Source organism: Symphodus melops (genome assembly GCF_947650265.1).
Source record: "Symphodus melops genome assembly, chromosome: 5".
Classification (NCBI taxonomy): Eukaryota; Metazoa; Chordata; class Actinopteri; order Labriformes; family Labridae; genus Symphodus; species Symphodus melops.
The window spans coordinates 21,062,860-21,083,579 of NC_136695.1; the positions used below are offsets into that span (position 1 = coordinate 21,062,860).

Here is a 20,720-nt window from a genome sequence, read left to right on the forward strand (position 1 = left end):
CTTTTCATTTAAAGACAGTATGTAGATTTGTATGATTCACTTATGAATGACTAAGAGAGAACACTTACATATTGTGACCAGCAGAGGGCATACATAGGGAGAGGCTGCCTATTTATCAGCAGAATTGCATGCTTTATTTATTTGATCTTTTGGCTTAAACTCTCCTCTCTCGGGACAATCATTTCCCTTGGAAAGAACACCTTAGTTTCCTTTTCCAAAAGAGTAAGAACACATTATGATATAAGATATGATTGAGCCTAATGACCAAATAATACATGAAAATGTTGATTAATGTAGGCACAAGAGATGTAAAAAATAACTAATGCAATGGACCTTTAATATATATGTGGTTCTCAAACCTTTTTAATTATTATACTCTAGGCCATGGGTTCCCAAACTTTTCAGTTTCTAACCTCTAAAATACAGGTATATGCATGGGGGCCCAAAGCCTGGAGACTGGAGGGGGTTAAGGCATAAAACATAGTGTGCAGTCCCTCCCACGCACTAATAGACCTCTGCAAGCACTGGTAGCACAAAAAAAACAACACAAAAAAAATACAACAGCCGGAAAAACATTCAAATTATTTAGTATCGTAAATTATTGTCGGTAAGGCTAAGAGCAGTATACAAATAATTTCAATGTATAGACTTTAGCATTGATAGAACATACATACACAAACAACACTTTTTGGAAACGCTGCTCCAGGCGCCCAAAGCTTAGAGACAGTTGTTTGTAGCTGTTGGTTTAAAAAATACAGATTTTAACATTAATAAGAAGTTATAAGTTGGAAGTGTAAAAAAAGGGGTCAACAAACAAATCTTTGCTTTGGGTTTGTTAGTTTGTTGTACTGCTTGCTTGACTCCTTTCTTCAGTCCTGACCCACTGGTGGGCTAAAAAGAGATCATTCCCATATTACCTGTTTGGGCTACTGTGCTTCATGATACATGAACAATTAAGTGAGTGGTTGTGGTTACCATTTATAGGAGGAACAGTGGCAGCCTCACTGACCTTGTCCATTGAACCTGTGTCACATGTGCATTGTTACTATCTGAAGTGTACTGTTTTAAAGACCTGAGGTTAGTGAGACCTTTATTCTGTGACACATGTCAGCTTGTTATCCATTCATGCTTGTTACATGATAAAAGGTCAAAATGAAAGATTACCCTTATGACAACCTCAAAACGTTTCCACGCCTTTTGTACTTACAGTTTACAAGAGTTATAGACAAATGTGGGCTAAATTAACTTCACACATGGGTGCTTATTTATTCATTTGTATTTATTTATTGGGTCTGTGGAACATCTAGGGAAAGGAAGAAAAAAAACCAAATTAACACCCTATGATAATAGAATTGGTTTACTTACTTCAATTTTATCAAATCAAGACAATTAATTTGCAAATGTGCACATAATAGAGGGGCCAGGGGTCATAATGGATAATCAACAATGAGACTACACTTAAACTTAATTAAAAAGGAATAGTTCTATAATAATATATAGTGTAAATAAAGGACTGTGAAATTAAAATTCTGATCAACGATTAAAAAAACAAGATAGGTAAACTTTTCCCCGACCGGAAACAAAGGCATGTATGCCAAAAGCTCTCATGTGCTTGGACGTCATCTGCGTCCCTCCCTCTCCGTTATCCCCCCTCACTCCTCCCTGTGCCTTCTCCTCTCAGTCCGCTCTCGTGCCGGCCTGACCTCCGCCTCTGCCCGGCCAGACGTCCACTCAAACGCCACCGACTCCCCGGACTCACAACAGAAGAAGGTGGGGGGGGAGGAGGGATAAATTCTCCAGGACACGACGGGAGAAAGAAAAAAAACAGCCGAACATTTTGTGTCGAGAAAAGAAAAGCTGCCGGTCGCATTGCAGCATCTCACACGCTCTCCAGTTTGTAGAGCTACTTTTTTTTGTTACACTCCATAAATGTTCAACTTGAGAAGGAAAACAAACTTTGTGCTCCATGGAAACATGTAAAAACCCATCTGGACACTAAACTTGGGCACTTACTGCGCCCCTTTTGCACACAGAGGGCTGAACACTCCACAGGATCGTTATAGGATTCATTTTTTTCCTCTCCATGCTAGCTTGCTAAGAGGGACCAGGACGCCTTTGTGGAGAACATTTGTTTGTGTTTGCAGGCCATACTATACGCAACACAACGGGGGAAAATACCAAAGTAAGTACTGTTTCACTTTCACCTCTGCAAGTACGTTATTCCCTTATGTGCGCGTGAGGAGGGGGCGCACGCTTCGCATCCTTTGCTCGGACGTCATTACGCATTCATATAGGAATCAATTAATTAAAAAAAAAAAAAGATGGGGCACCCATGGGAGGTTCAACGCCTTAAAATAGGACAAAAAAACCCCCAACAACCTGGAGGTGTAACTTTTATTACACGGTAAACGTTGTTATCTGTGATGAGTACACGAGGGCTGCCTGGCGCGTGGCCCAACACTGGGTCTGTTTCTAAAGTTTGCTAACCAGCAGCGGATTATGCCACATTATCGCTGCAACTACAGCACTGGAAACACGCCCTTAAGCACACACTAATATCCCAGGTCTAATTATATGACTACATGTTTTTTTTTAGTGTCTCGGTGATTTGTTTTCGTGTAGGTCGGACATCTGCTCCTAGCTCCATTGTGGTCTCTCTTCACTTAGCTTTTCCGCTATTCCCTTTTTGCAGGATAGCAACATTAAAGCTAGCATTTGCATCACAATGACATCGGAGCTTAAAGGAAGTAAGGGACAAATATATCACAAATTTATGTTTAGTAACTACAAAGTCATTGATGAGACACTGCTACATCCAATAGAAGTCATTTAAAAAACGTAGAGTTTTCCTCTTTTTCCCCTCTTTAAATGTGTTTTGTTCATGGCCTTGAAACACATGATTAATCAGCTTTATGCAAATCTGTGATATGATAACATGGAAATTTAAAATGTAGATGTTGACTGTCTCTGTATCTACGCCAGCATCATGTAACTATTGGGCAAAGTCTGACAGTGAGAGCCTGACAGTAGTGCTCAATGAATCAGTCATTTATTTAACTAAAATGCAAATAATTTGATGCTTCCAGCAAGTCAATTGTGAGGCTGTTTTGCTTACCCTGCAGTTAACCAGGGAGCATTACAACAATTCATTTTTCCTACAGGTTAAACTTTAAGTGAGCCAAGAAATTGGGGCGGCAGTAGCTCAGTCTGTAGGGACTTGGGTTGGGAACCGGAGGGTCGCCGGTTCAAGTCCCGGCACGGACCAAGTCCGGAAACTGGTCTGGTAACTGGAGAGGTGCCAGTCCATTTCCTGAGCACTGCCGAGGTGCCCCTGAGCAAGGCACCGAACCCCAAAAACTGCTCTGGAGCGCTCGCTGTGGGCAGCCCCCTCACTCTGAGACCTCTCCATTAATGCATGTCACTAGAACCCTGTTTGTGCATGAGTGTGTATCTCGGCCTATGTGTGTGTTAGACAGAGTGTAAAAACTGAATTTCCCCTTGTGGGATTAATAAAGTGTAAATTATTATTATTAAAAATTGGCTCACTTAAAGAAGTCCAAGAAAACCTATTTAGAGAAAAAAATATAGATGTAATAGTTTTTGGCTCCTCTGTCCTTCCTATCCTATATAGAAAAATACATCACTTATCCTCTGTAAATGAAAACTGTTGTCTCGCTCAAATATCTCCAGCTCTGGCCCTCACTATCTTTCCACAGCAGTAGGTTTGCTTATGTTTGAAGATCATGACCCACTCCTCTGAGAGAATAGCCCCACATGTGTCCAGGTGCCGGTCTAATTGCTCAGGCTGAGGTAACACTGCTAACTCAAAAGAGCTTCATATAGCATCCAGTCTGAAAAGAATCAGCATAACAATATTGGCCTCACACCTCCTGAACGGGTCTATTCAAATCAGTTTGCAGACTGATTGAATCTCCTCATCAATAATTCATCAGGGCCACAGATCAGTGTCAAAGATATTGAAGTTGACTTTCTTCTGATCTCTATTTCAAACAAAGATAACACAGATGAAACAGACCACCAGAGACTGGCTGTCTGCCCTTAGGATGATTTCACGTTTTCTCCCACTCACAGAATATCATTTCCTGTCATCTCTGCATTTGTCCAACCCCTGAATCTTGTACTTTAATACAATTATGCTCAACTGTTTTTTTCCCCAAGCATACTAAGATCCAGAGGAATGTCAAAAATGGGAATGATGACCATGAGTCACCCCTTAGAACCCTCAGGCTCAAAACGTCCAATGCATGACATGATTTACAGCTCATGAACCATTTGTAGAGATGACTGCAACTTATCCCTCCATATATGCTCGAGGATTTATATCTGTGGTCGACAAACAGATTTTTTTGTGGGACCGCAAATGGAAGTGAATGAATACAGTTGGCATTCTGAAAACATCGTCTGTTAGTTAGACTGATGTTGGGCAGAAACTCAACGTTTCCATGAAGTCATTTGTACTCATTAGGGTTCACATTATAGGAGAACATCATTAAAACTCTGCCTCAACTTAAGTTCAGGTATTATTGGTAATTAGAAATAATTGAAAATCTCCCACAAAAATCCACCTTGTCATATTAGAATAAGGAGATGTTTCTGATCAACATTTTACTACATAATTCATTAACCTGCTGTCATATATGGCATATAATAATTATGAGTCATTCAAATTTAAGATGCTGGAACAAGTAAAACCTCCTCATCTGTAATCATCAAAATGACTAACTTTTTTTCTCACTTTTAATTTCCTGATGATCTAAGTTGTAATATACACAGAACACTAATATTTACCCTCATCAGTAGTTTTCAGCTCTTTTGGACAAGGTCAGTCATTCTTTATCATGTCTCATTTAAATGGCATTGGAGAATTTTACAATCATTAAGTTAATTAATAAAACAAACAGATTTATGAGTGAAGTGAGCATTTGTTATTACCCTTTTATAGCCCCTTTTATTGTAAGGAAATCCCTGCATCATGTCAGCAATGGACTCCATTAGTCACTGAGAATGAATTACTACAGGGCCACTTAAAGCCCAGTGTGGTATGAAGTAAACCAATATAGCAGGGTCACAAATCATTTTCTACTTGAATGTCAACTAAGCTTGTTTAATTTCCTCTTGACTTTGCTCATCTTTAAACATTATTCTGAAAGTATCTCATCAAAGAATGAAAATGATAAACGTTGTCAATGTACCACATTCTAAATACAGTTACAAGACAAACTAAAAATGAAGGAAAATTAAGAGGAAAACTGATTGAAAGTTATCTAAAACGTGCAGCCGGACTGGATAGCCTATCAGTGACATCACATGTACAGAGGTCATAGTCCTCCAAGCGACCCTCGGCACTTTGCTGCATATCATTCCCCACTATTTCATCCCAGTGTTTTACTCTGTCCACTGTCCGTCTCTTTTTAAAAAGACTAACATTATTTTACACATCCCGACACACACAAGTGATCTGAAGTGTAAAAATGACCCCTTCTTTAAAAGTCATAATTCAGTAAAGGCTTTAGGGGAGGCTTGCTGAGACAAACTCAATTTGTATTTCTATTACTCAACACGTTTGAACGTGATACCCTGCACCTCATTGGGTAACCGTTATCCTTCATAGGCAGGTTGAGCTTACCTGTTGTATTAGTTTGTGTTATAGCTGTAAGGCCACAACAGTAAGTACACATAATGCTATAATTTAACTGAATTGGTCTGAACATTTGGACTCTTTCCACCTTGTGTGACATCAACCGTAGTAGATGTGCCACTCTGACTTATCAAGCCTTCAATTGAGTTTTTTAAATTTGATTTGAAGGATTCAGATCAGAGAACATCCTACATAAGGATGGATAGGACTAAATGGGTCGTTATACAAATTTCGACAGACGTTTTGAGTTACTCACAGTCAGCATTTTGCTCCTGTCTCGTGACTTATGTTCCTCTTGTCAACTCATTTCCTATCAGTCAGATAAACAAAGCGCTGGTTGGCTGTGAAACTCACTTAGATGTTATTCATGCGTGGAGTGTTGATGGGAGAACTGAAGCTTTCCTCCTGTATGGTGGCAGTGTGTTTACAGTCTCTAAATGTTCCTCGATTCTGAACCAGGTTCTTGTCTGTTGGGTTTAGGTATTTCCTCGGAGGCTGGTTCCCTTCATTTCATACATTCTCAACCAGCTGCATCATGGATTTATAAACTCAAAATAGAAGCATGTGGAGCCTGATCTCTGTTTACAATCCCCACATCCCTATAATGTATGTACATCAATCAATCAATCAGAGTTTGTTTTTAAAGCACTTTTCATACAAAGACTCATCACAAAGTGCTTTACATCGTAATAAATCAACCAAAATTCAAAAACTAAGTTGAGATCACATAGTAAAAGAAAGAGGGGAGGCTGGTTGGAAACTTCCTATCTCCCTCCCCTGCCAGAGGAATCCTTTCTTGTTATTGGACCTTTGAAATGGTCAGAGTCTGGTCATCTGATCATGTGGACCAATGGGATGTGATGTTTAAAAAGCTGTGTGGGGGAAAAGAGATTTAACTTGCTGAATTCACTGAGATCTCAACAAGTAACCCTCCATGTATGTCCTCTAAACTCTCCCACACAGCAGGGATGAGACATGTTAAGAAATTGATCATGTGTAAGGTGATGCTAATTATCCATTTATTTAAAGCTCAAAGTAGGTGTTTTTTTTCTTCATTAGAAATCATTTATAACACATGTAGTCTGATTATTTGTCTTCCTCTCACAGCATTTCTGACCTTGGAACCATTTGTATTTTTTCTCAGACTCTTAATGTGTCATCTTTGTTTGGTGTGATTGTTTTTCTTTATATGGAGACAGACTTACGCTCAAACTTATTGCTCAGCCAGATTTGTCAGGACAAGTTGAGGAAAAGTGAGATAGAGTGCGACTGAAGAGTTGGCAAAGTTAAGGGGAAAAATGTCACCCCTTCCCATCCACCACTACCTGAGAGAGAGAGAGAGAGAGAGAGAGAGAGAGAGAGAGGGAGGGAAGAGCCCAGCGCTCTGCAAGAAGTGCTGTTGCAACAGGAAAAAGGGGCCATGACTAACATGACATGATGTGGAAAACAAGCGACTCACCCAACCATGACATGTCTCATAGACAGTGTCAGAGGGTACGAAGTCCCAGCCATGAGTTTCGCCTTTAGGATAGACTAAATAATGGAAGATCTGTGTGGAAAACCCCCATCAAGAAGTGACCAGATTTGAGTTTGATTCAAAGAACTAATCAGGATAAAATGACCTTTTATTAAAAAATAGCAGGTGCTTTTGGTCTGCCTGTTAAAGGACGAAGTAAAAGAAGCTGACACATTAAAAACTCTTCCTTGTCATTTTAATGGGTTTTTTTTCACTGATTTTCATTAATTTGCCAGTATTTCGACCACATTGTTCAGGTATTTTAAATGATAGAGTTCAGTATATTATTTCCTTAATAAACAAAAATATCAAGGACTTATCCTGTGCTTTGGGGAATATTGATTATTAGGCGTAGGAAAAATGGAGATTCTTATCTTCTGAGATTTTCCAAAGTAGCTTCTAAAAATCGACTCTTTAACTTAGTAGAAAGCCAAATGGAACAAAAGGAAATTCAGCTGGAGTAGACCCTGAAGCATGTACTCATTCAAAAATAGACTTTGAACCATAGCTCAATGAATCCAAAATTGTTTCAAATCGGGAAAAAATAGATTTTTAATCTATTTGTGACCCCAGGAATCAAAATCGAAGCAAAACATGAAACATCCAAAGATTCACAGGCTTACAGTCTCAACACTGACTTCATATCTGAATTTCCTGATATGCCATTGTACAGGTTTCTGATAATACCAATCAATTTCCCCAATGAAGGCTCTTTCTGGCTTCCAGCAAAAGTACACAGCAGCGGATACGAGCCGATATCTGTCTCATGTGAACCTTCAGACACAGCAACTTTATGAGTTGAATGTATTTCATTCAGGAGAGACTTTCTTACTTCATATTGAGGATTAGAAATGTGCAGTGTCTTTGGCAATTAGAGACCCCACTGTGATTTCTTCATGTACCCAGAGTCGTAGTGATCCCAAGAGCAGGATAGGAACCTTACTTTTTGAGAAAATCAGCCAAAGTTACTTTGGTTTAAGACAGCTTAATATATTTTTTTTCAGGGTTATAGTCAGTTACTTGGAGGTTTAGGTGTAAAGTTCAGATATAACCTTAAGGTTTAGGAAATTAAACTTTTTTTAAGTTGTATTTTCAAGAACAAATGATTAGTTGAGCAAATTATCTGTAGACGACTTTACATCAGCATGATTTTGTAAAACTGATTCACATCCAGTTTGAGCAGCACATTCTGAAGACAGCAGCTAGAGGGAGAGTATTTCAAACAGCTTTGGTGCTCTGGGCCAAAGGGGGAATCCTTCTTGATTCCTGGCAAGGGAGAAGCGGGGCGGGGACGGGAGTGGAAGTAAAGCAGTTACAGGGTTTAGGCATTTACAGCTGCACTGGGTGTGAGGGGAGTTACTGCAGATCTGCAAGGGGACTCCAGAGATGTGTGGGGGCTCTGCACATATGGACCAATCATGACTCATATCCTCTGATGATACTTCTCCCTCGCGAGTCACCGCCACCCTTTTAACTCTTTCTTTCAGCCACTCCCTCATCTCATCTCAGCAGCAGAAACATTCATCTCTGAATTCAACTCTTGCAGCTGCTGTCGGTTCAGGGCAGCACTGGTGGTGTTGAAACGTTGAAGCCCACTTGTTGGTCCGATTTCTCCTCCCTCACTTGGGCCTCCTGAGCTCCCTGCATGCAGCTTGTGCTCTGTTTTATGCATTAGGGAAACCAACAGCCGGGCCTCCAGCGAGCGTGAACCATCTCTTCTCCTCTTAATTACATGGTGACAAACATTCCTAATCACAGATGTCTTCCTGTATACACAGCCCTCCCTGTAAAGCTGCAGCCTTTACAGTGCCTATGATATATGAAACCAAGTTTGTTGACATACAGTGGATTCTACCGCTAGGACGTGAATCTGGAGTGAAATAAACTCACAGACTTGTTGTTGAGCTTTCATGTTTCCTGTGTTGCAGGATGCTGTTGGGGCTGAGGGATTGGTTCTGGCAGGAGCGGCTGTGGTTTCCAAAGGGCCTGGGCTGGGCTGACCTGGAGGATCGGGATGGACGAGTATACGCTAAAGCCGGTGACTTGTGGGTGGCGCTACCCATCGCTCTTGCGTTCCTTATCATCCGTCAGATCTTTGAAAGGTCAGTTCATTTTTCACCGTGTTTTACTGCCTGTACTGGTCACTTATGTTTATTTAGTTCATTTGAATGTGTTTTGTTTAAAATGAAACACTTCCCATGCTCCTTCTTCTGAGTCTTACTCTTGCATTTTGCAATCACTGCCATTCTTTTTTTTCTCTCCACTTTAGTCCATTGTTTAGTTGTCAATAATCTCACCTGCCATTACTTGATTTTCCTCTTTTTTTGCAGTGCAGTTAGTCAACATTTACTGTGCTAGGCCCGAGATTAAAATAACTAAAGCTCCAGCCTTTCAAGTATCTAATGTTGTTGCCCAAACAAGTACAATGTTATTGTTTCTAGGATTTAATCTTTTGGAAATCAGACAACTGTTTACGAGTCTACCTGTGCTTGATGGCCAATACTAAGAATCTCCCTTCCTCAGGAGTGTTTTTCATTTCTACATCCCGTCCAATCAGAGAGTGTCAGAAATGTGAAAGTTGGCTAACTACACTTCAGTAATGTAGTCAGACACTTACAGACTTGATGATAAAAAAATACTTGATGATATTTTTGTTCGCACACAACAGTGGGACGTACGTTTACATTCACAGGTGGAAGATCCATTTATATATGTTGTTTAGGTGTATTTGTCTCCTTTTAATAAAGACAAATAAAAGGAGTTTAATTTGAAGAAATGCTACAACACAACTACAAGAGGCAACAAAGTCTTTGCTAAAGCAGGCGTTAGCAGTTTCTTAAAATGGCAAAAAATGTTGAATTTTAAAAGCACCTGAAAACAGGAAATGACTCTAACTTTGGGCAGATCATAACTCAAACCAAATCAGTTTCGAATATTCGTGCTTTATCAATGCTTCTTTAGTTTAATCTCCTTTCGATCTCAGCAACAGTTGTGTTGTGATTGCAGGACAGTGGCTACACCTCTAGCTTCCTTGCTCGGGGTCAAAGACACAGTACGGCTCAAAGCCCCTCACAACCCCACACTGGAGTCCTACTTCTGTAACACTACCAAAAACCCCACACAGGTACATGTTTACGCACAGCCGCTCATAATTCAAAAGATACAGTCTGAATATGACATACTTATATCTGACTTCTATGTGCTGCTTTAAGACTTCTGTTGCAAGTCTCTGCAAACAGACGGGCTTGTCAGAAAGACAAGTGCAGCGATGGTTCAGAAGACGAAGGAACCAGGACAGACCGAGTTTGCTCAAAAAGTTTCGAGAAGCCAGGTAAGAAACACGCCTCAAACATCCTGTACGGACACTTAGTGTATATACAGCTATGGAGCAGGTAGAGACAGCTGAGCACCCTGGCGTTCCTCTGGCTATATGTGCACATTTCTGAAGGCAAAAGCAGCCCTCTATTTTTAACATGCACCCATTACAATGCTACTCGGCTGCTACCAGGCCTGTAACCCCCACTGTTGTCTCAAACACACACACACACACACACACACACACACACACACACACACACACACACACAAATCCAACCATTCACACACTCGTTAGCAGGGCCTCAGTCACCACTGTTAGTTATTTTTATATTTGGCAGGAGTTAAACCAACAGTATGTAAGCGTGAAAATACAAAGCTGCTGAAAGTAGCTAGCGGCAGCTGGCTGGATCCACAATGTGGACTGATGACACAAAACTAACGTGGCAAATATTTCAAAGACAAATGCTTCATATGATGTTATCATTTAGTCCAACGCATGTTCTTTTTCATGTATAACAACCGTTAACATCAACATCAGCTTCATTGTCATGAGCATTTCATGTTTGCCGACGAATCATTTCAAGCATTTTATGTGACTTAAAGGGTCAGTTCACTCAAACGAAAACAAGACATGCACCTTTAAAAGGAATTACTTTCTTACTGCTTTGTTTGGAATTACAGTTCATTCAGCAGGAAGAGATTTTTTGCTATAATTCCTATTAACATATGAACACTACAGACATGAGAGGTACCACTCAGTCCACAGGACACCTACAGGAGGCTTTCAGTACTCAGACAGTTTTTCAACATGAACATGTTTATTGAAATCTGGGGAGATTGTTTTTGTAAACAAATTCCCTTCAGCATGTTGTGTTTGTTGTTACAGCGTAACTACATAAACCTTAACCCCTTGTCCAGTTAAACCGGAATTTAAAAACTATTTGAATTTTGATGAAGTGACCCTTTAACCCTTTAATCTACAAGAAGATAACTCCACACGGATGAGTTTGCTAAAGATGTATGTGCACAACACGTTATTGAAGTTAGTCCGTGGTGGATTGATGTTTTGCATTTCAGGCTTGTCTCGGTCCGTGCAGATGTGCATGTGACTGCATGTTTGTGCCTTGCTGTCTGTGGTGTGTCTTTAGCTCTGCATGTTGTGACTTTTCTCCACTGAATCAAGCCATTGTCTGTTAGTGAACAGGCTTTCTGTGTCTCTCCCTGATTTTCCTCGCCGGTCTCTTCTTCCTCTTTGTTCATCTTCTATTTCTTTCTCTCGTGTTTGGTGCGTGAAACTGCCTCACTGCATCTGTAGCAGAGGCTGTGGTGGGAATGACCCCCTCACTGTCTGAGTTACAGGATATGAACAGGGAGGATACTGTCTGACAGCACTCATTGTGTGTCAGCGTGTGTCCTGATTAGAACTCCAGGCTGTTCACGCAGCCTGCTGTTTCTTTCCTAGCTGCCCCGTTTGTTAAAGTCTGTATGTGAGAATGTGTGGGTTTATGAGATGCATTTTAGTGTCTGCAGGTTGAAAAATAGTCGATTGTCTTATCCCCAGTGACTGAGTAGAAAGTGTGTATGTGTGTGTGTGTGTTCTCTTACAGTTGGAGATTTACCTTTTACCTTCTTGCTTTCATTGCTGGCCTGGCCGCCCTCATCGATGTGAGTACTTCCTTGTTAAACTCCGCCCCTCCTCATTTTGTCTCTTATCGTAAACATTCTCATTAGTGACCAACCAACCATCAGAGCGATCTCATTGCCATGCTTAGTTGGGTGATATGATCTCACCTGTGGGGCTCTGCTCTCTAAATCACATCACTTCATCTCTCCTTCCAGAAACCTTGGCTGTATGACCTGCAGGAGATGTGGCAGGGCTTTCCTGTGCTGGTACGTCTGTGGGATGGTTGTGTTCACTGAATGAACCTTTTAGGTGCAGGTGTTGAAAAGTCTTTACAATTTATTTGAAGTTCGGCCTCAACATGAAAAGACCTTAGGGGGTTCTTTAGATTCTTTTACAGAGGTCTTGAATACGTTCCTTCAATGTGGTTGGATGTTCTCGGACGCTTCACATCTTTAAGTTCAGAGTGAAAGATCTTGTTTTTGGAGGATTGGATTCATCTTCTGAGAGAAAACTTAAAATAACTGCCGTCTCTCTTTCAGACTCTCCTACCATCTCAGTATTGGTACTACATGATCGAGCTGGGTTTCTACGGCTCTCTGCTCTTCAGTGTGGCTTCGGATGTCAAAAGAAAAGTACGTGAATATTTTCTGGGGGGTTTTTTGTGTGTAGGTTCTGTACGGTTATGAGTCAAACATTTCAATGTACTTTTAGCAACATAGGAAACGTTCTCTCTGGCAGTTTAACATCTGGTATACACTGCAGGTGGACATTAGAGTGTTGTTACACGTGTGTGTTTGAATGTGTGTGTGTGTGTGTGAATGTTTGGACTTTGCTCAACCTGGGTCAGCTGAGCACAGTGGGGAAAATCCTGCCAAAAAGGCACAGTGTGTTTCTCCAACACAATCATATAATGAAGTAGCCTCTAAGAAGGATTTAACACTCAACAAGCAGACCCACTCAATCACACATAGCACAAATTCCAGACACTACGCGTCACTAACACGTTTCCTTTCTTTCTTTTTAGGACTTTAAGGAGCAAATCGTTCATCATGTAGCGACCATCCTCCTTATCAGCTTTTCCTGGTGCGTTAATTACATCCGTGCCGGGACTCTCATCATGCTGTTGCACGACTCCTCTGATTACTTTCTTGAGGTAAAAGTCTCCACAGGGTCATTCCAGTAAATTACATTCACTGACAACAAAACTGTGCCTTCAGTCACAACCAGTGAGCTGGAAAAGTAACACACAATGAAGGTATACAAATGAATGGCGCCAATAATCACTTCATCTTATTTTGTTTGAATGTCATGTATCCCCCCCCATTCAACAGCAATCCATTTGTCATTTCATCACCACACAGTTGAAAAGTTATGTTCAGACATGATGACGTGAGCGCTGGGGTTCATTCTGATGATCATACGCTGCCACCTTGTGGACGAAGCTACAGTGAGGTTAGCAGTATCTAAAAAGAAGTGTCGCCTCTCAGTTACAAAAGTGCAGCCAATTTTGATCGTAGCTGAAAGAAGTTTGCAAAACTACCCTGCTATATAACTAATTTATGACCACAGTTAACAACTCCCTAATGAGTCTATCATCATAAATTCTAGATTTCATTCTCTTCACTGCGGTATGAGGTCTAAGTTGTAAATGATAGGTCCTTGAGGAGGAGAACAGATTTCAAAGCAGAGTATTATTTACAGTGTAGCTACCTGTGGTGAACAAATCACCACAACCTTTCCACCAGGATAAAAATCTAGCATTTTCCCCGTGGTCAACATGGCTTCTGGCTCCACTTCTTATAAACAGTGTACGAGCAAAACCAATACAATTTTTATTATTCAAAGAAATGTATTATTAAACCACAACTATCCTATTTGACCGTTTCCTTTCTCTTTCTCTTTGACAGTCGGCAAAGATGTTCAACTATGCTGGTTGGCGAAATGCCTGTAACTACATCTTCATCATGTTTGCTGCAATCTTCATCATCACTCGTCTGGTCATCTTTCCCTTCAGGTACTAACACGTAATGATTTCATCTCGTGTTGTAATATTCCTCTGCAGGATAACCAAGTGACCGTGTTCCTAATCCTCACTATCTCTGTTTCAGGATTATTTACTGTACGTGGGTGTACCCAGTGACCATATATGAACCCTTCTTTGGCTACTACTTTTTCAACAGCCTTTTGATGGTTCTGCAGTGTCTGCATATCTTCTGGGCCGTCCTCATCATACGCATAGCAGTCCGCTTCCTCACCAACAATGTAAGAAAACCAAGAAATCGAAAGCACAGTTAAAGATTCTGTAACAATAATTTTTTTTTAAAACAAAACTGAAAATGCATAGTGACTGATGTGACTAAATCCTTACCATCCATCTTTGGTTATGACATGAATATACAAAGACACAAATTAAAGAATCTGAAACTTCTCAGTTCATTTTGGACTTTCAAGGGGAAATCCCAAATGTTGTAGCTCCAAATGACTGTAGACGACAGAATCAATGAAACATGTGACATAGCAGTAAGCTGCTAGGTTAGGTAGCTAGTTAACATATTTAACTTATACAGCTTCTACTTTAAAATAATCTACAAACTTTTGGCATGATTTAGCAGCCGAGATTAAAAAAAAAAAAATGCAATCCAAACATTTTTTTGAAATACTGATGCAAATGCAGAATGTCTCAATTCAGTGGCGGCCATCTTTGTTGTTTACTAAAATGCCTCAGCAGCTGAGTTGTGGCTGTCTTCTTGATTAATGACAAGTTTTGGGGTTTTTTTGTTCTCCAGGAAAAAGTGGACGATGAAAGGAGTGACAAAGATGAAACAGATGAATCGGGAGACGAGGAAGACGAGGATGGGGTTAAAAAGGACACAAAGAAAAATGGACCAGTGCAGAATGGTCACACAGTTCACAACAACAATCACAACAAGACAGAGTGAAAGCAAAACAATGTAAGGACGCAGGACTGTGAGAAGGACTCATTTCCCTCTGTAGGGGGCGCAGGAGGGAGGGAGAAAGAGAGGGAAAGAAGACGAAGACAGTGTGTGGGTTGGGGGGTGGGGCAAGTCATTCCCTAAAACACAGAACAGCAGGTATGTTGATAAAATGTGACACTGTTACTTCTGCACAACACGAAAACACTCTCACGCGTACTTTTAGAGGGCACAGAGATCCAGCAGAAGATAGACACTACATTCAGTGGCACGACTGTTCTGCTTAGTCATGTGTCACTGTCAGTGTGGGAAGTCAGTTCCAAATGTTCAAAGAGACAGGGGAGGAAAGGGAGAAGAGAACTGTGATGGTAGGTCGGGAGGGGGACGGCAGTGTTGGTGGGTTTGGGGGGGTGATGCTGCTTCTTCTACTGCTTTCTTGTTCAGTGTGCCTTAGAGCCAGCTAATGGCTTATAAAATGCCATGTCAAAGCTTTCTGCTTTGATCTTGTGTTGCTTTATGTCTCTGTTTTGTTTTATACTGAAAGAACAAAATAAGATGTAAAGTGGATTTTAATGAAAGTGAGACATTGGGGCATTCATTTCCCTTATTTTTTGTCTATGCAATTACATAAATGTTAAGCTATTGCACCGTCTTTGCACAAACAGTGTCTCTTACATACAAGAGTGTGCAGTGGGACTGCGTGCTTTTGCTCTCCAAGGGCGCTTGTGCCATTTCTTTTTGTTTTATGTCTGCTTTGTGAGGTAAAATGAGCAACTGTGGTGTCACTTTTGTAGATATACTGAAAGCAAAATCATACTTTCGATTTCTGTTCTATTCTTTATCCAATATTGCGTAGTACGTAGACTTCTTGCTTCCGAAAGACAAATCTCGAATCTCTCTTAATCATCTTGCTTTCAGGAATCAGAAATGTTACCCTGCAATATAAATCTCAGCTTCCTGCTAGTTTTCGACGGAGCTGAATGTTGTTTTTTTCCCCTCTGGTTTGTTTGGAACTTTTTGATCCAGCTGAGTCACACGGTTGATGCCTCCCCCAGAAAACTGATGACTCTCTAAAATCATGGTGAAGACGGGCTTCTTTGGGGGAACGCAGGAGTTTCACTAAAGTGAATGAAATGTGACATATGAACCATTTCCAGATTTTACAAACATGAACCAGATATCTCCAATTCACTGCCTTGTACCCTGGGTAATGTTTTTTAACCTGGGTTGGAATATAACTTGATCTAAGTGAATGATTTTAATAATGATTCTGTATTATGAAACGGGTTTACAGGTATTCTGTTTGAGGAGGAATAAGATGATGTAATGCCTTTTTAGCAGTCAGCTTTTGAACTCTGAGATTATGGAGGAGTTCATTAAATGAGTGTCGCTTTTTGTTTTCATGCTTTACGTTTTTTTGAATGTTAAGTGCCTTATATGTAATGTATGGGAAGCTCCCTCTTTCTCTCCTGTCTTTATGTCCTCTCCTTTTCTGTCCCGTCTCCACCTCACATCAGAGACTAGTCTCTGTATCATCCATCACTCACCTCTCTTCTTTATAAATCACCTCTCAAACTCCTCATTCCACCACCACATTGTTTTTTACTAACCCAGACCAACCAGCATCCTCCTCATCCCCAGTGATACAGAAGAACCAGCTGTCCTAATTACAGTGTTATATCATTTTTTTGTATTTTTTGTTTAATAACTAAGTGTTGTTATTATTAATAAATGCAAAGATCATGAATCACAATGAAAGCATTTCAAGGTAGTTTTTATTTATTTATGCACCATGGCTGCAAACATAATGTGCACTTCATTAAGATTATAAATTAAACATGATTTTTTTTTTATTTCTGCTTTAGTTGCTTTTATTTAGTGAGTTAATAGAGTGTGGTTGTTAAATCTATATCAGTGTATCATATTCTATGAGATCATCATACACTCGTGGTGTATCGGTCTCTAAAAACTGTTGACTTTACATTAGCTCTGTAAACAGCGCTGTCAATTTAGGCTTATTTGAAAGCAACGCAAGAAAAGCATTTCTATCTAATCCAAAGGAGTTTTGAATTACACCACTTTCTCAACCTTTAAAGGAAAACTTAAAAGTCAAAGTCAAAATATTTTAAAGAAATTTTGACTTTACTTGTTTTAACAGTGCAGTTGCTTTATAAGGCAAGATATTAAACCCAGTTGGAAAAGTGTGTATTCAGCCGTGCTTGTTAACAGTCCAATAGTAGCTATTCAAAGTTAGTGGGATCAACATGTTTGATGAAACAATATTCCAGAAAAGAATTTTGTGTTTTTTGTTTATTGTGACACATGTATAAGAGTCTTGCACACCATCAGTTATCACAGATGCAATTGTCAACCAACCCCCGTTATTAGAAAAGTCCATCCTCTCCGTCTTCTGTTTACTAAGTCTGTGAGAAAGAGAAGACAAAATAATAATTTAAAAGAAAATCTTAAATGGAAAAAAGAGAAATGCATCCAAATAAAAGTAAGTACCTGTTCTTCTGCAAAGCCTCTCTGAAGCAACACCTCCGCTGAAGTCTCAGCTCTCCTGCAGCAACACACCTCCAAAACCCTGTCCACTCACATTCACACACAGATCAGTACATTTGAACACACTGTAATTAAGCACCATTTAGAGCAGGTGGTTGAAAAAAATGTCATTTGATTGAATAGCAAAATGCCATGGTATGCATTGTAAGCAGGTTAATGTTAGCACACTGTTAACTGATAGCTTCACATGGAACTTAAATTGACACAGAATGATCGATATCTAAACACACTTACAGAACATCTGAATAAGCAGCAAGTATGTTATTCTTATTTTCTCCAGTCCTTGACTAAAACAACGTTCTACGCAAGACCGTCCCAAGACTGCGACAACAGTATAGCTGGCGCTTCTCACTCATTGTAGACACTTAAAGAGAATTGATTTCTGCTGTGTTTATGTAAAATGTTGCACTAGCTCCATTATAAAAAAAAGTTTGTTTTTTTACATTCAGCTGTCATAAACATTATTTTGGCTTACATATGTTAATTTGAGGAATATATAATATATTTATCAGAGACGATCGCTTTAAGAACATATCCTTTATTAATCCACATTGATTTTTGTGAAAACCTTCAATAAAAAAATTTGAAAATAACGTTAACACAGGGAAAGTAAACATTACATAATATTTGTTTCTAATTGTTTAATACTAGGTTCTGGTAGTGACAGATTTGGGGAGAGGAAAAACTGTCTGAAAATACAATAATACAATTTGTTTCCATAGTCTGTGTGTCCACTGTGTGTTAGAGAATGAGCATCTGGGTGACAACACTCGCTCCTTAAAACTCTCAGTGAGGCCAGCAGCCGCTCAGGGATCCTGTAACTTAATTTTTACACCTCTCATCTTTGCACCTTCTCTCACAACAAAATAACTAAAATAGCATAAAACATAAATTAAGGCAAATTCAGCCACAAGAAATGGTAATAACTTTAATCAACTTTAAACTCTTTTACTTTAAACTCCCATAGGCTAAGCCGGGAGAGATTATTTGGAGTAATACGAACAGAGTTCTCTGTGTCCATAAACTGTGTGTTTTGCTGAAAATTCATGTTCTGTCTCAAAGAATCAGTCAGTGAAGTGACTGTTAAACTTCAAAGTTCTTGCAGTGAAGCTGTGATCTTTCAGCAGTGAACAGGAGACCTGCATGACTAAAGAGTCTCTCACAGAATGCAGATGCTGGAAGACTTGTGTTGACTTAGAGGGACAGTTTCTTGATTTGAGGAAAGGAGTGTAAGACATCCATACCTGCATTGGACCGACATGCCTCTCCAGCTCTCCCGTTTCTGATTTTCCTTGGGCATCATCATCATTTTAACTTCAAGTCAGTGTCCAGATGATTTTTGATGTAGTCAAAGCTTGTGGAAAGATAAATTGTTTTCAAAAGAATTAGGTGCACACCCTTTACTGTATAGCCTGCCCTCAGTGCTTGTAACTCTTGCCAGCCTATAGTTTGTCACTGACAGAAATCATGGCAGAGTTTTTGTAATGGATGAAATTAGATTGTACAAGTGGACCGAATGAAGTGGCAGGTAAGTGTATGTCAAGGTCTACAGATTCACATTTAAATTGATGCATAAGTATATTTACCAGCTTTTAAAATGCTCTCTTCAGAGATCCAGGATGTCCTGAATTTTGGTACGAGTATAGCTGCAGCAATCAGCTCAGGTTCTCTCATGATGTCTCCAAAACATTTCTGGGTCCCATCCTGCAGGGCGTCAATGAGAGGTCCACACACTTTGCTAGCCGACTCCAGCTTCTTCAACTTGTCCTGCAGCAGGAAGCCCATATGCACAGATGATTCCCCTTGGAGGATGTTAAGGGCCATGGCAACAGGCTTCATTACAGCAGTGTACTCAGCCAAAAATCCCATGTCAGCTGGATTGAGCCTATAAAAGAAGTAAAGAGGAAAATTAGCTATTTCTAGTACATATATTTATTGCACATTATCCATGTTAAATAAACAAAAAAAAATACAAAATAAAAATAAGTTAATGAACTATTTCATCCAAATCAACAACAATTATCATACAGCCATGTAAAGAAAACTAAATCATATTGCAATATATTAAACTTAAGACAGGCGGATGCACCCACCTTAATCAGCAATGCTGACATCTGTTTCATTACTCTTTAACAAACAACGTGAGTTCAGCCAACTTACATCTTTATCTTCAATGCTGTGCATACATTGTGGATTGCTTTTTCTCCTTGCTCCTTCTGAAACCCTTTCGACAGCGAGGAACAGGGAGCTCCAATGGGTCTGATTGGGTCGCAGGAACTGCAATTTGCATTCACGTTCCACCGTTTCAAATGCTGTGGTTGACCTGCTGGTTTTATTCCACAGAGCATTGCATTTTTCAAAATCAGACCAAGACAGCCTCTTGTATGTTTCACTGCCAGCTCCTGCAGCAGTGAAGTGTCAACTGTTGATATGAAATTGAGGAGATAGCATGCACACTTTTGGTGCTTGGGACGTTGGTACTCCAGGCCTGTGTCGTCATCCAAAATAGCAGACACATTTTGAAACTCCACCTCACTTTCATCTCCTGACACATCATCAAGAATGGAGTCTCTCTCCTCCTGTCCATCAGCGAATTCGTCCTCTCCTCCACACCATATATTCGAAAGGCCTTCAGGAAATTTGAGCCACTGTCTGTTGTCGTCCTGGTCACTTTCTCCCTGACGTGGTATTCAGAATGGATTTCTTCTTATGCTGCAGCAAGGACATCAAACATGTGCGAGCCAATGACACGTCTACAAGCCAATGCAGCGGAGAGCCTCTCGAGAGAGTTTTGATCTATCCAGTGGCACCTAAGTTAATACATTGTCTGACAGACCGGCAGTCTGGTGAAGTGCTCAACTTTTTGATGATTAGGTTCTTCATGTTTTTTGCAGCTTCATGTATTCTACAGCATAACGTTTTCCTTGTCATTACTGTACAAAGAGGTTGCAAGCTTTCAAACGTTGTCTTGAATGATGGTGTCTCAACCATAGAAAATGGTTGGTTGGCCTCATATACAAAACTAACCACACCTTGTCAAGCGTTGCTTGTGTTACCTGCCATGGAGGGACAGCCAAGGATCCTCACATTCTTTTTAGGAGGTTT

At 40.1% G+C, this 20,720-nt stretch overlaps 1 protein-coding gene across 1 annotated transcript; it reads left to right on the forward strand.

Annotated features, from left to right (window-relative positions):
- Window positions 1–1,632: 1,632 nt before the first annotated feature.
- cers2b (ceramide synthase 2b) lies at window positions 1,633–16,855 on the forward strand. Its single transcript, XM_079344636.1, has 11 exons — window positions 1,633–2,182; window positions 9,104–9,277; window positions 10,182–10,299; window positions 10,388–10,506; window positions 12,101–12,158; window positions 12,333–12,383; window positions 12,657–12,749; window positions 13,142–13,270; window positions 14,025–14,131; window positions 14,226–14,379; window positions 14,904–16,855. Exons 2-11 carry the CDS (start codon window positions 9,105–9,107, stop codon window positions 15,054–15,056), a joined length of 1,155 nt encoding a protein of 384 aa, XP_079200762.1. The 5' UTR covers window positions 1,633–2,182; window position 9,104; the 3' UTR covers window positions 15,057–16,855.
- The last annotated feature ends 3,865 nt before the right edge of the window (window positions 16,856–20,720 follow it).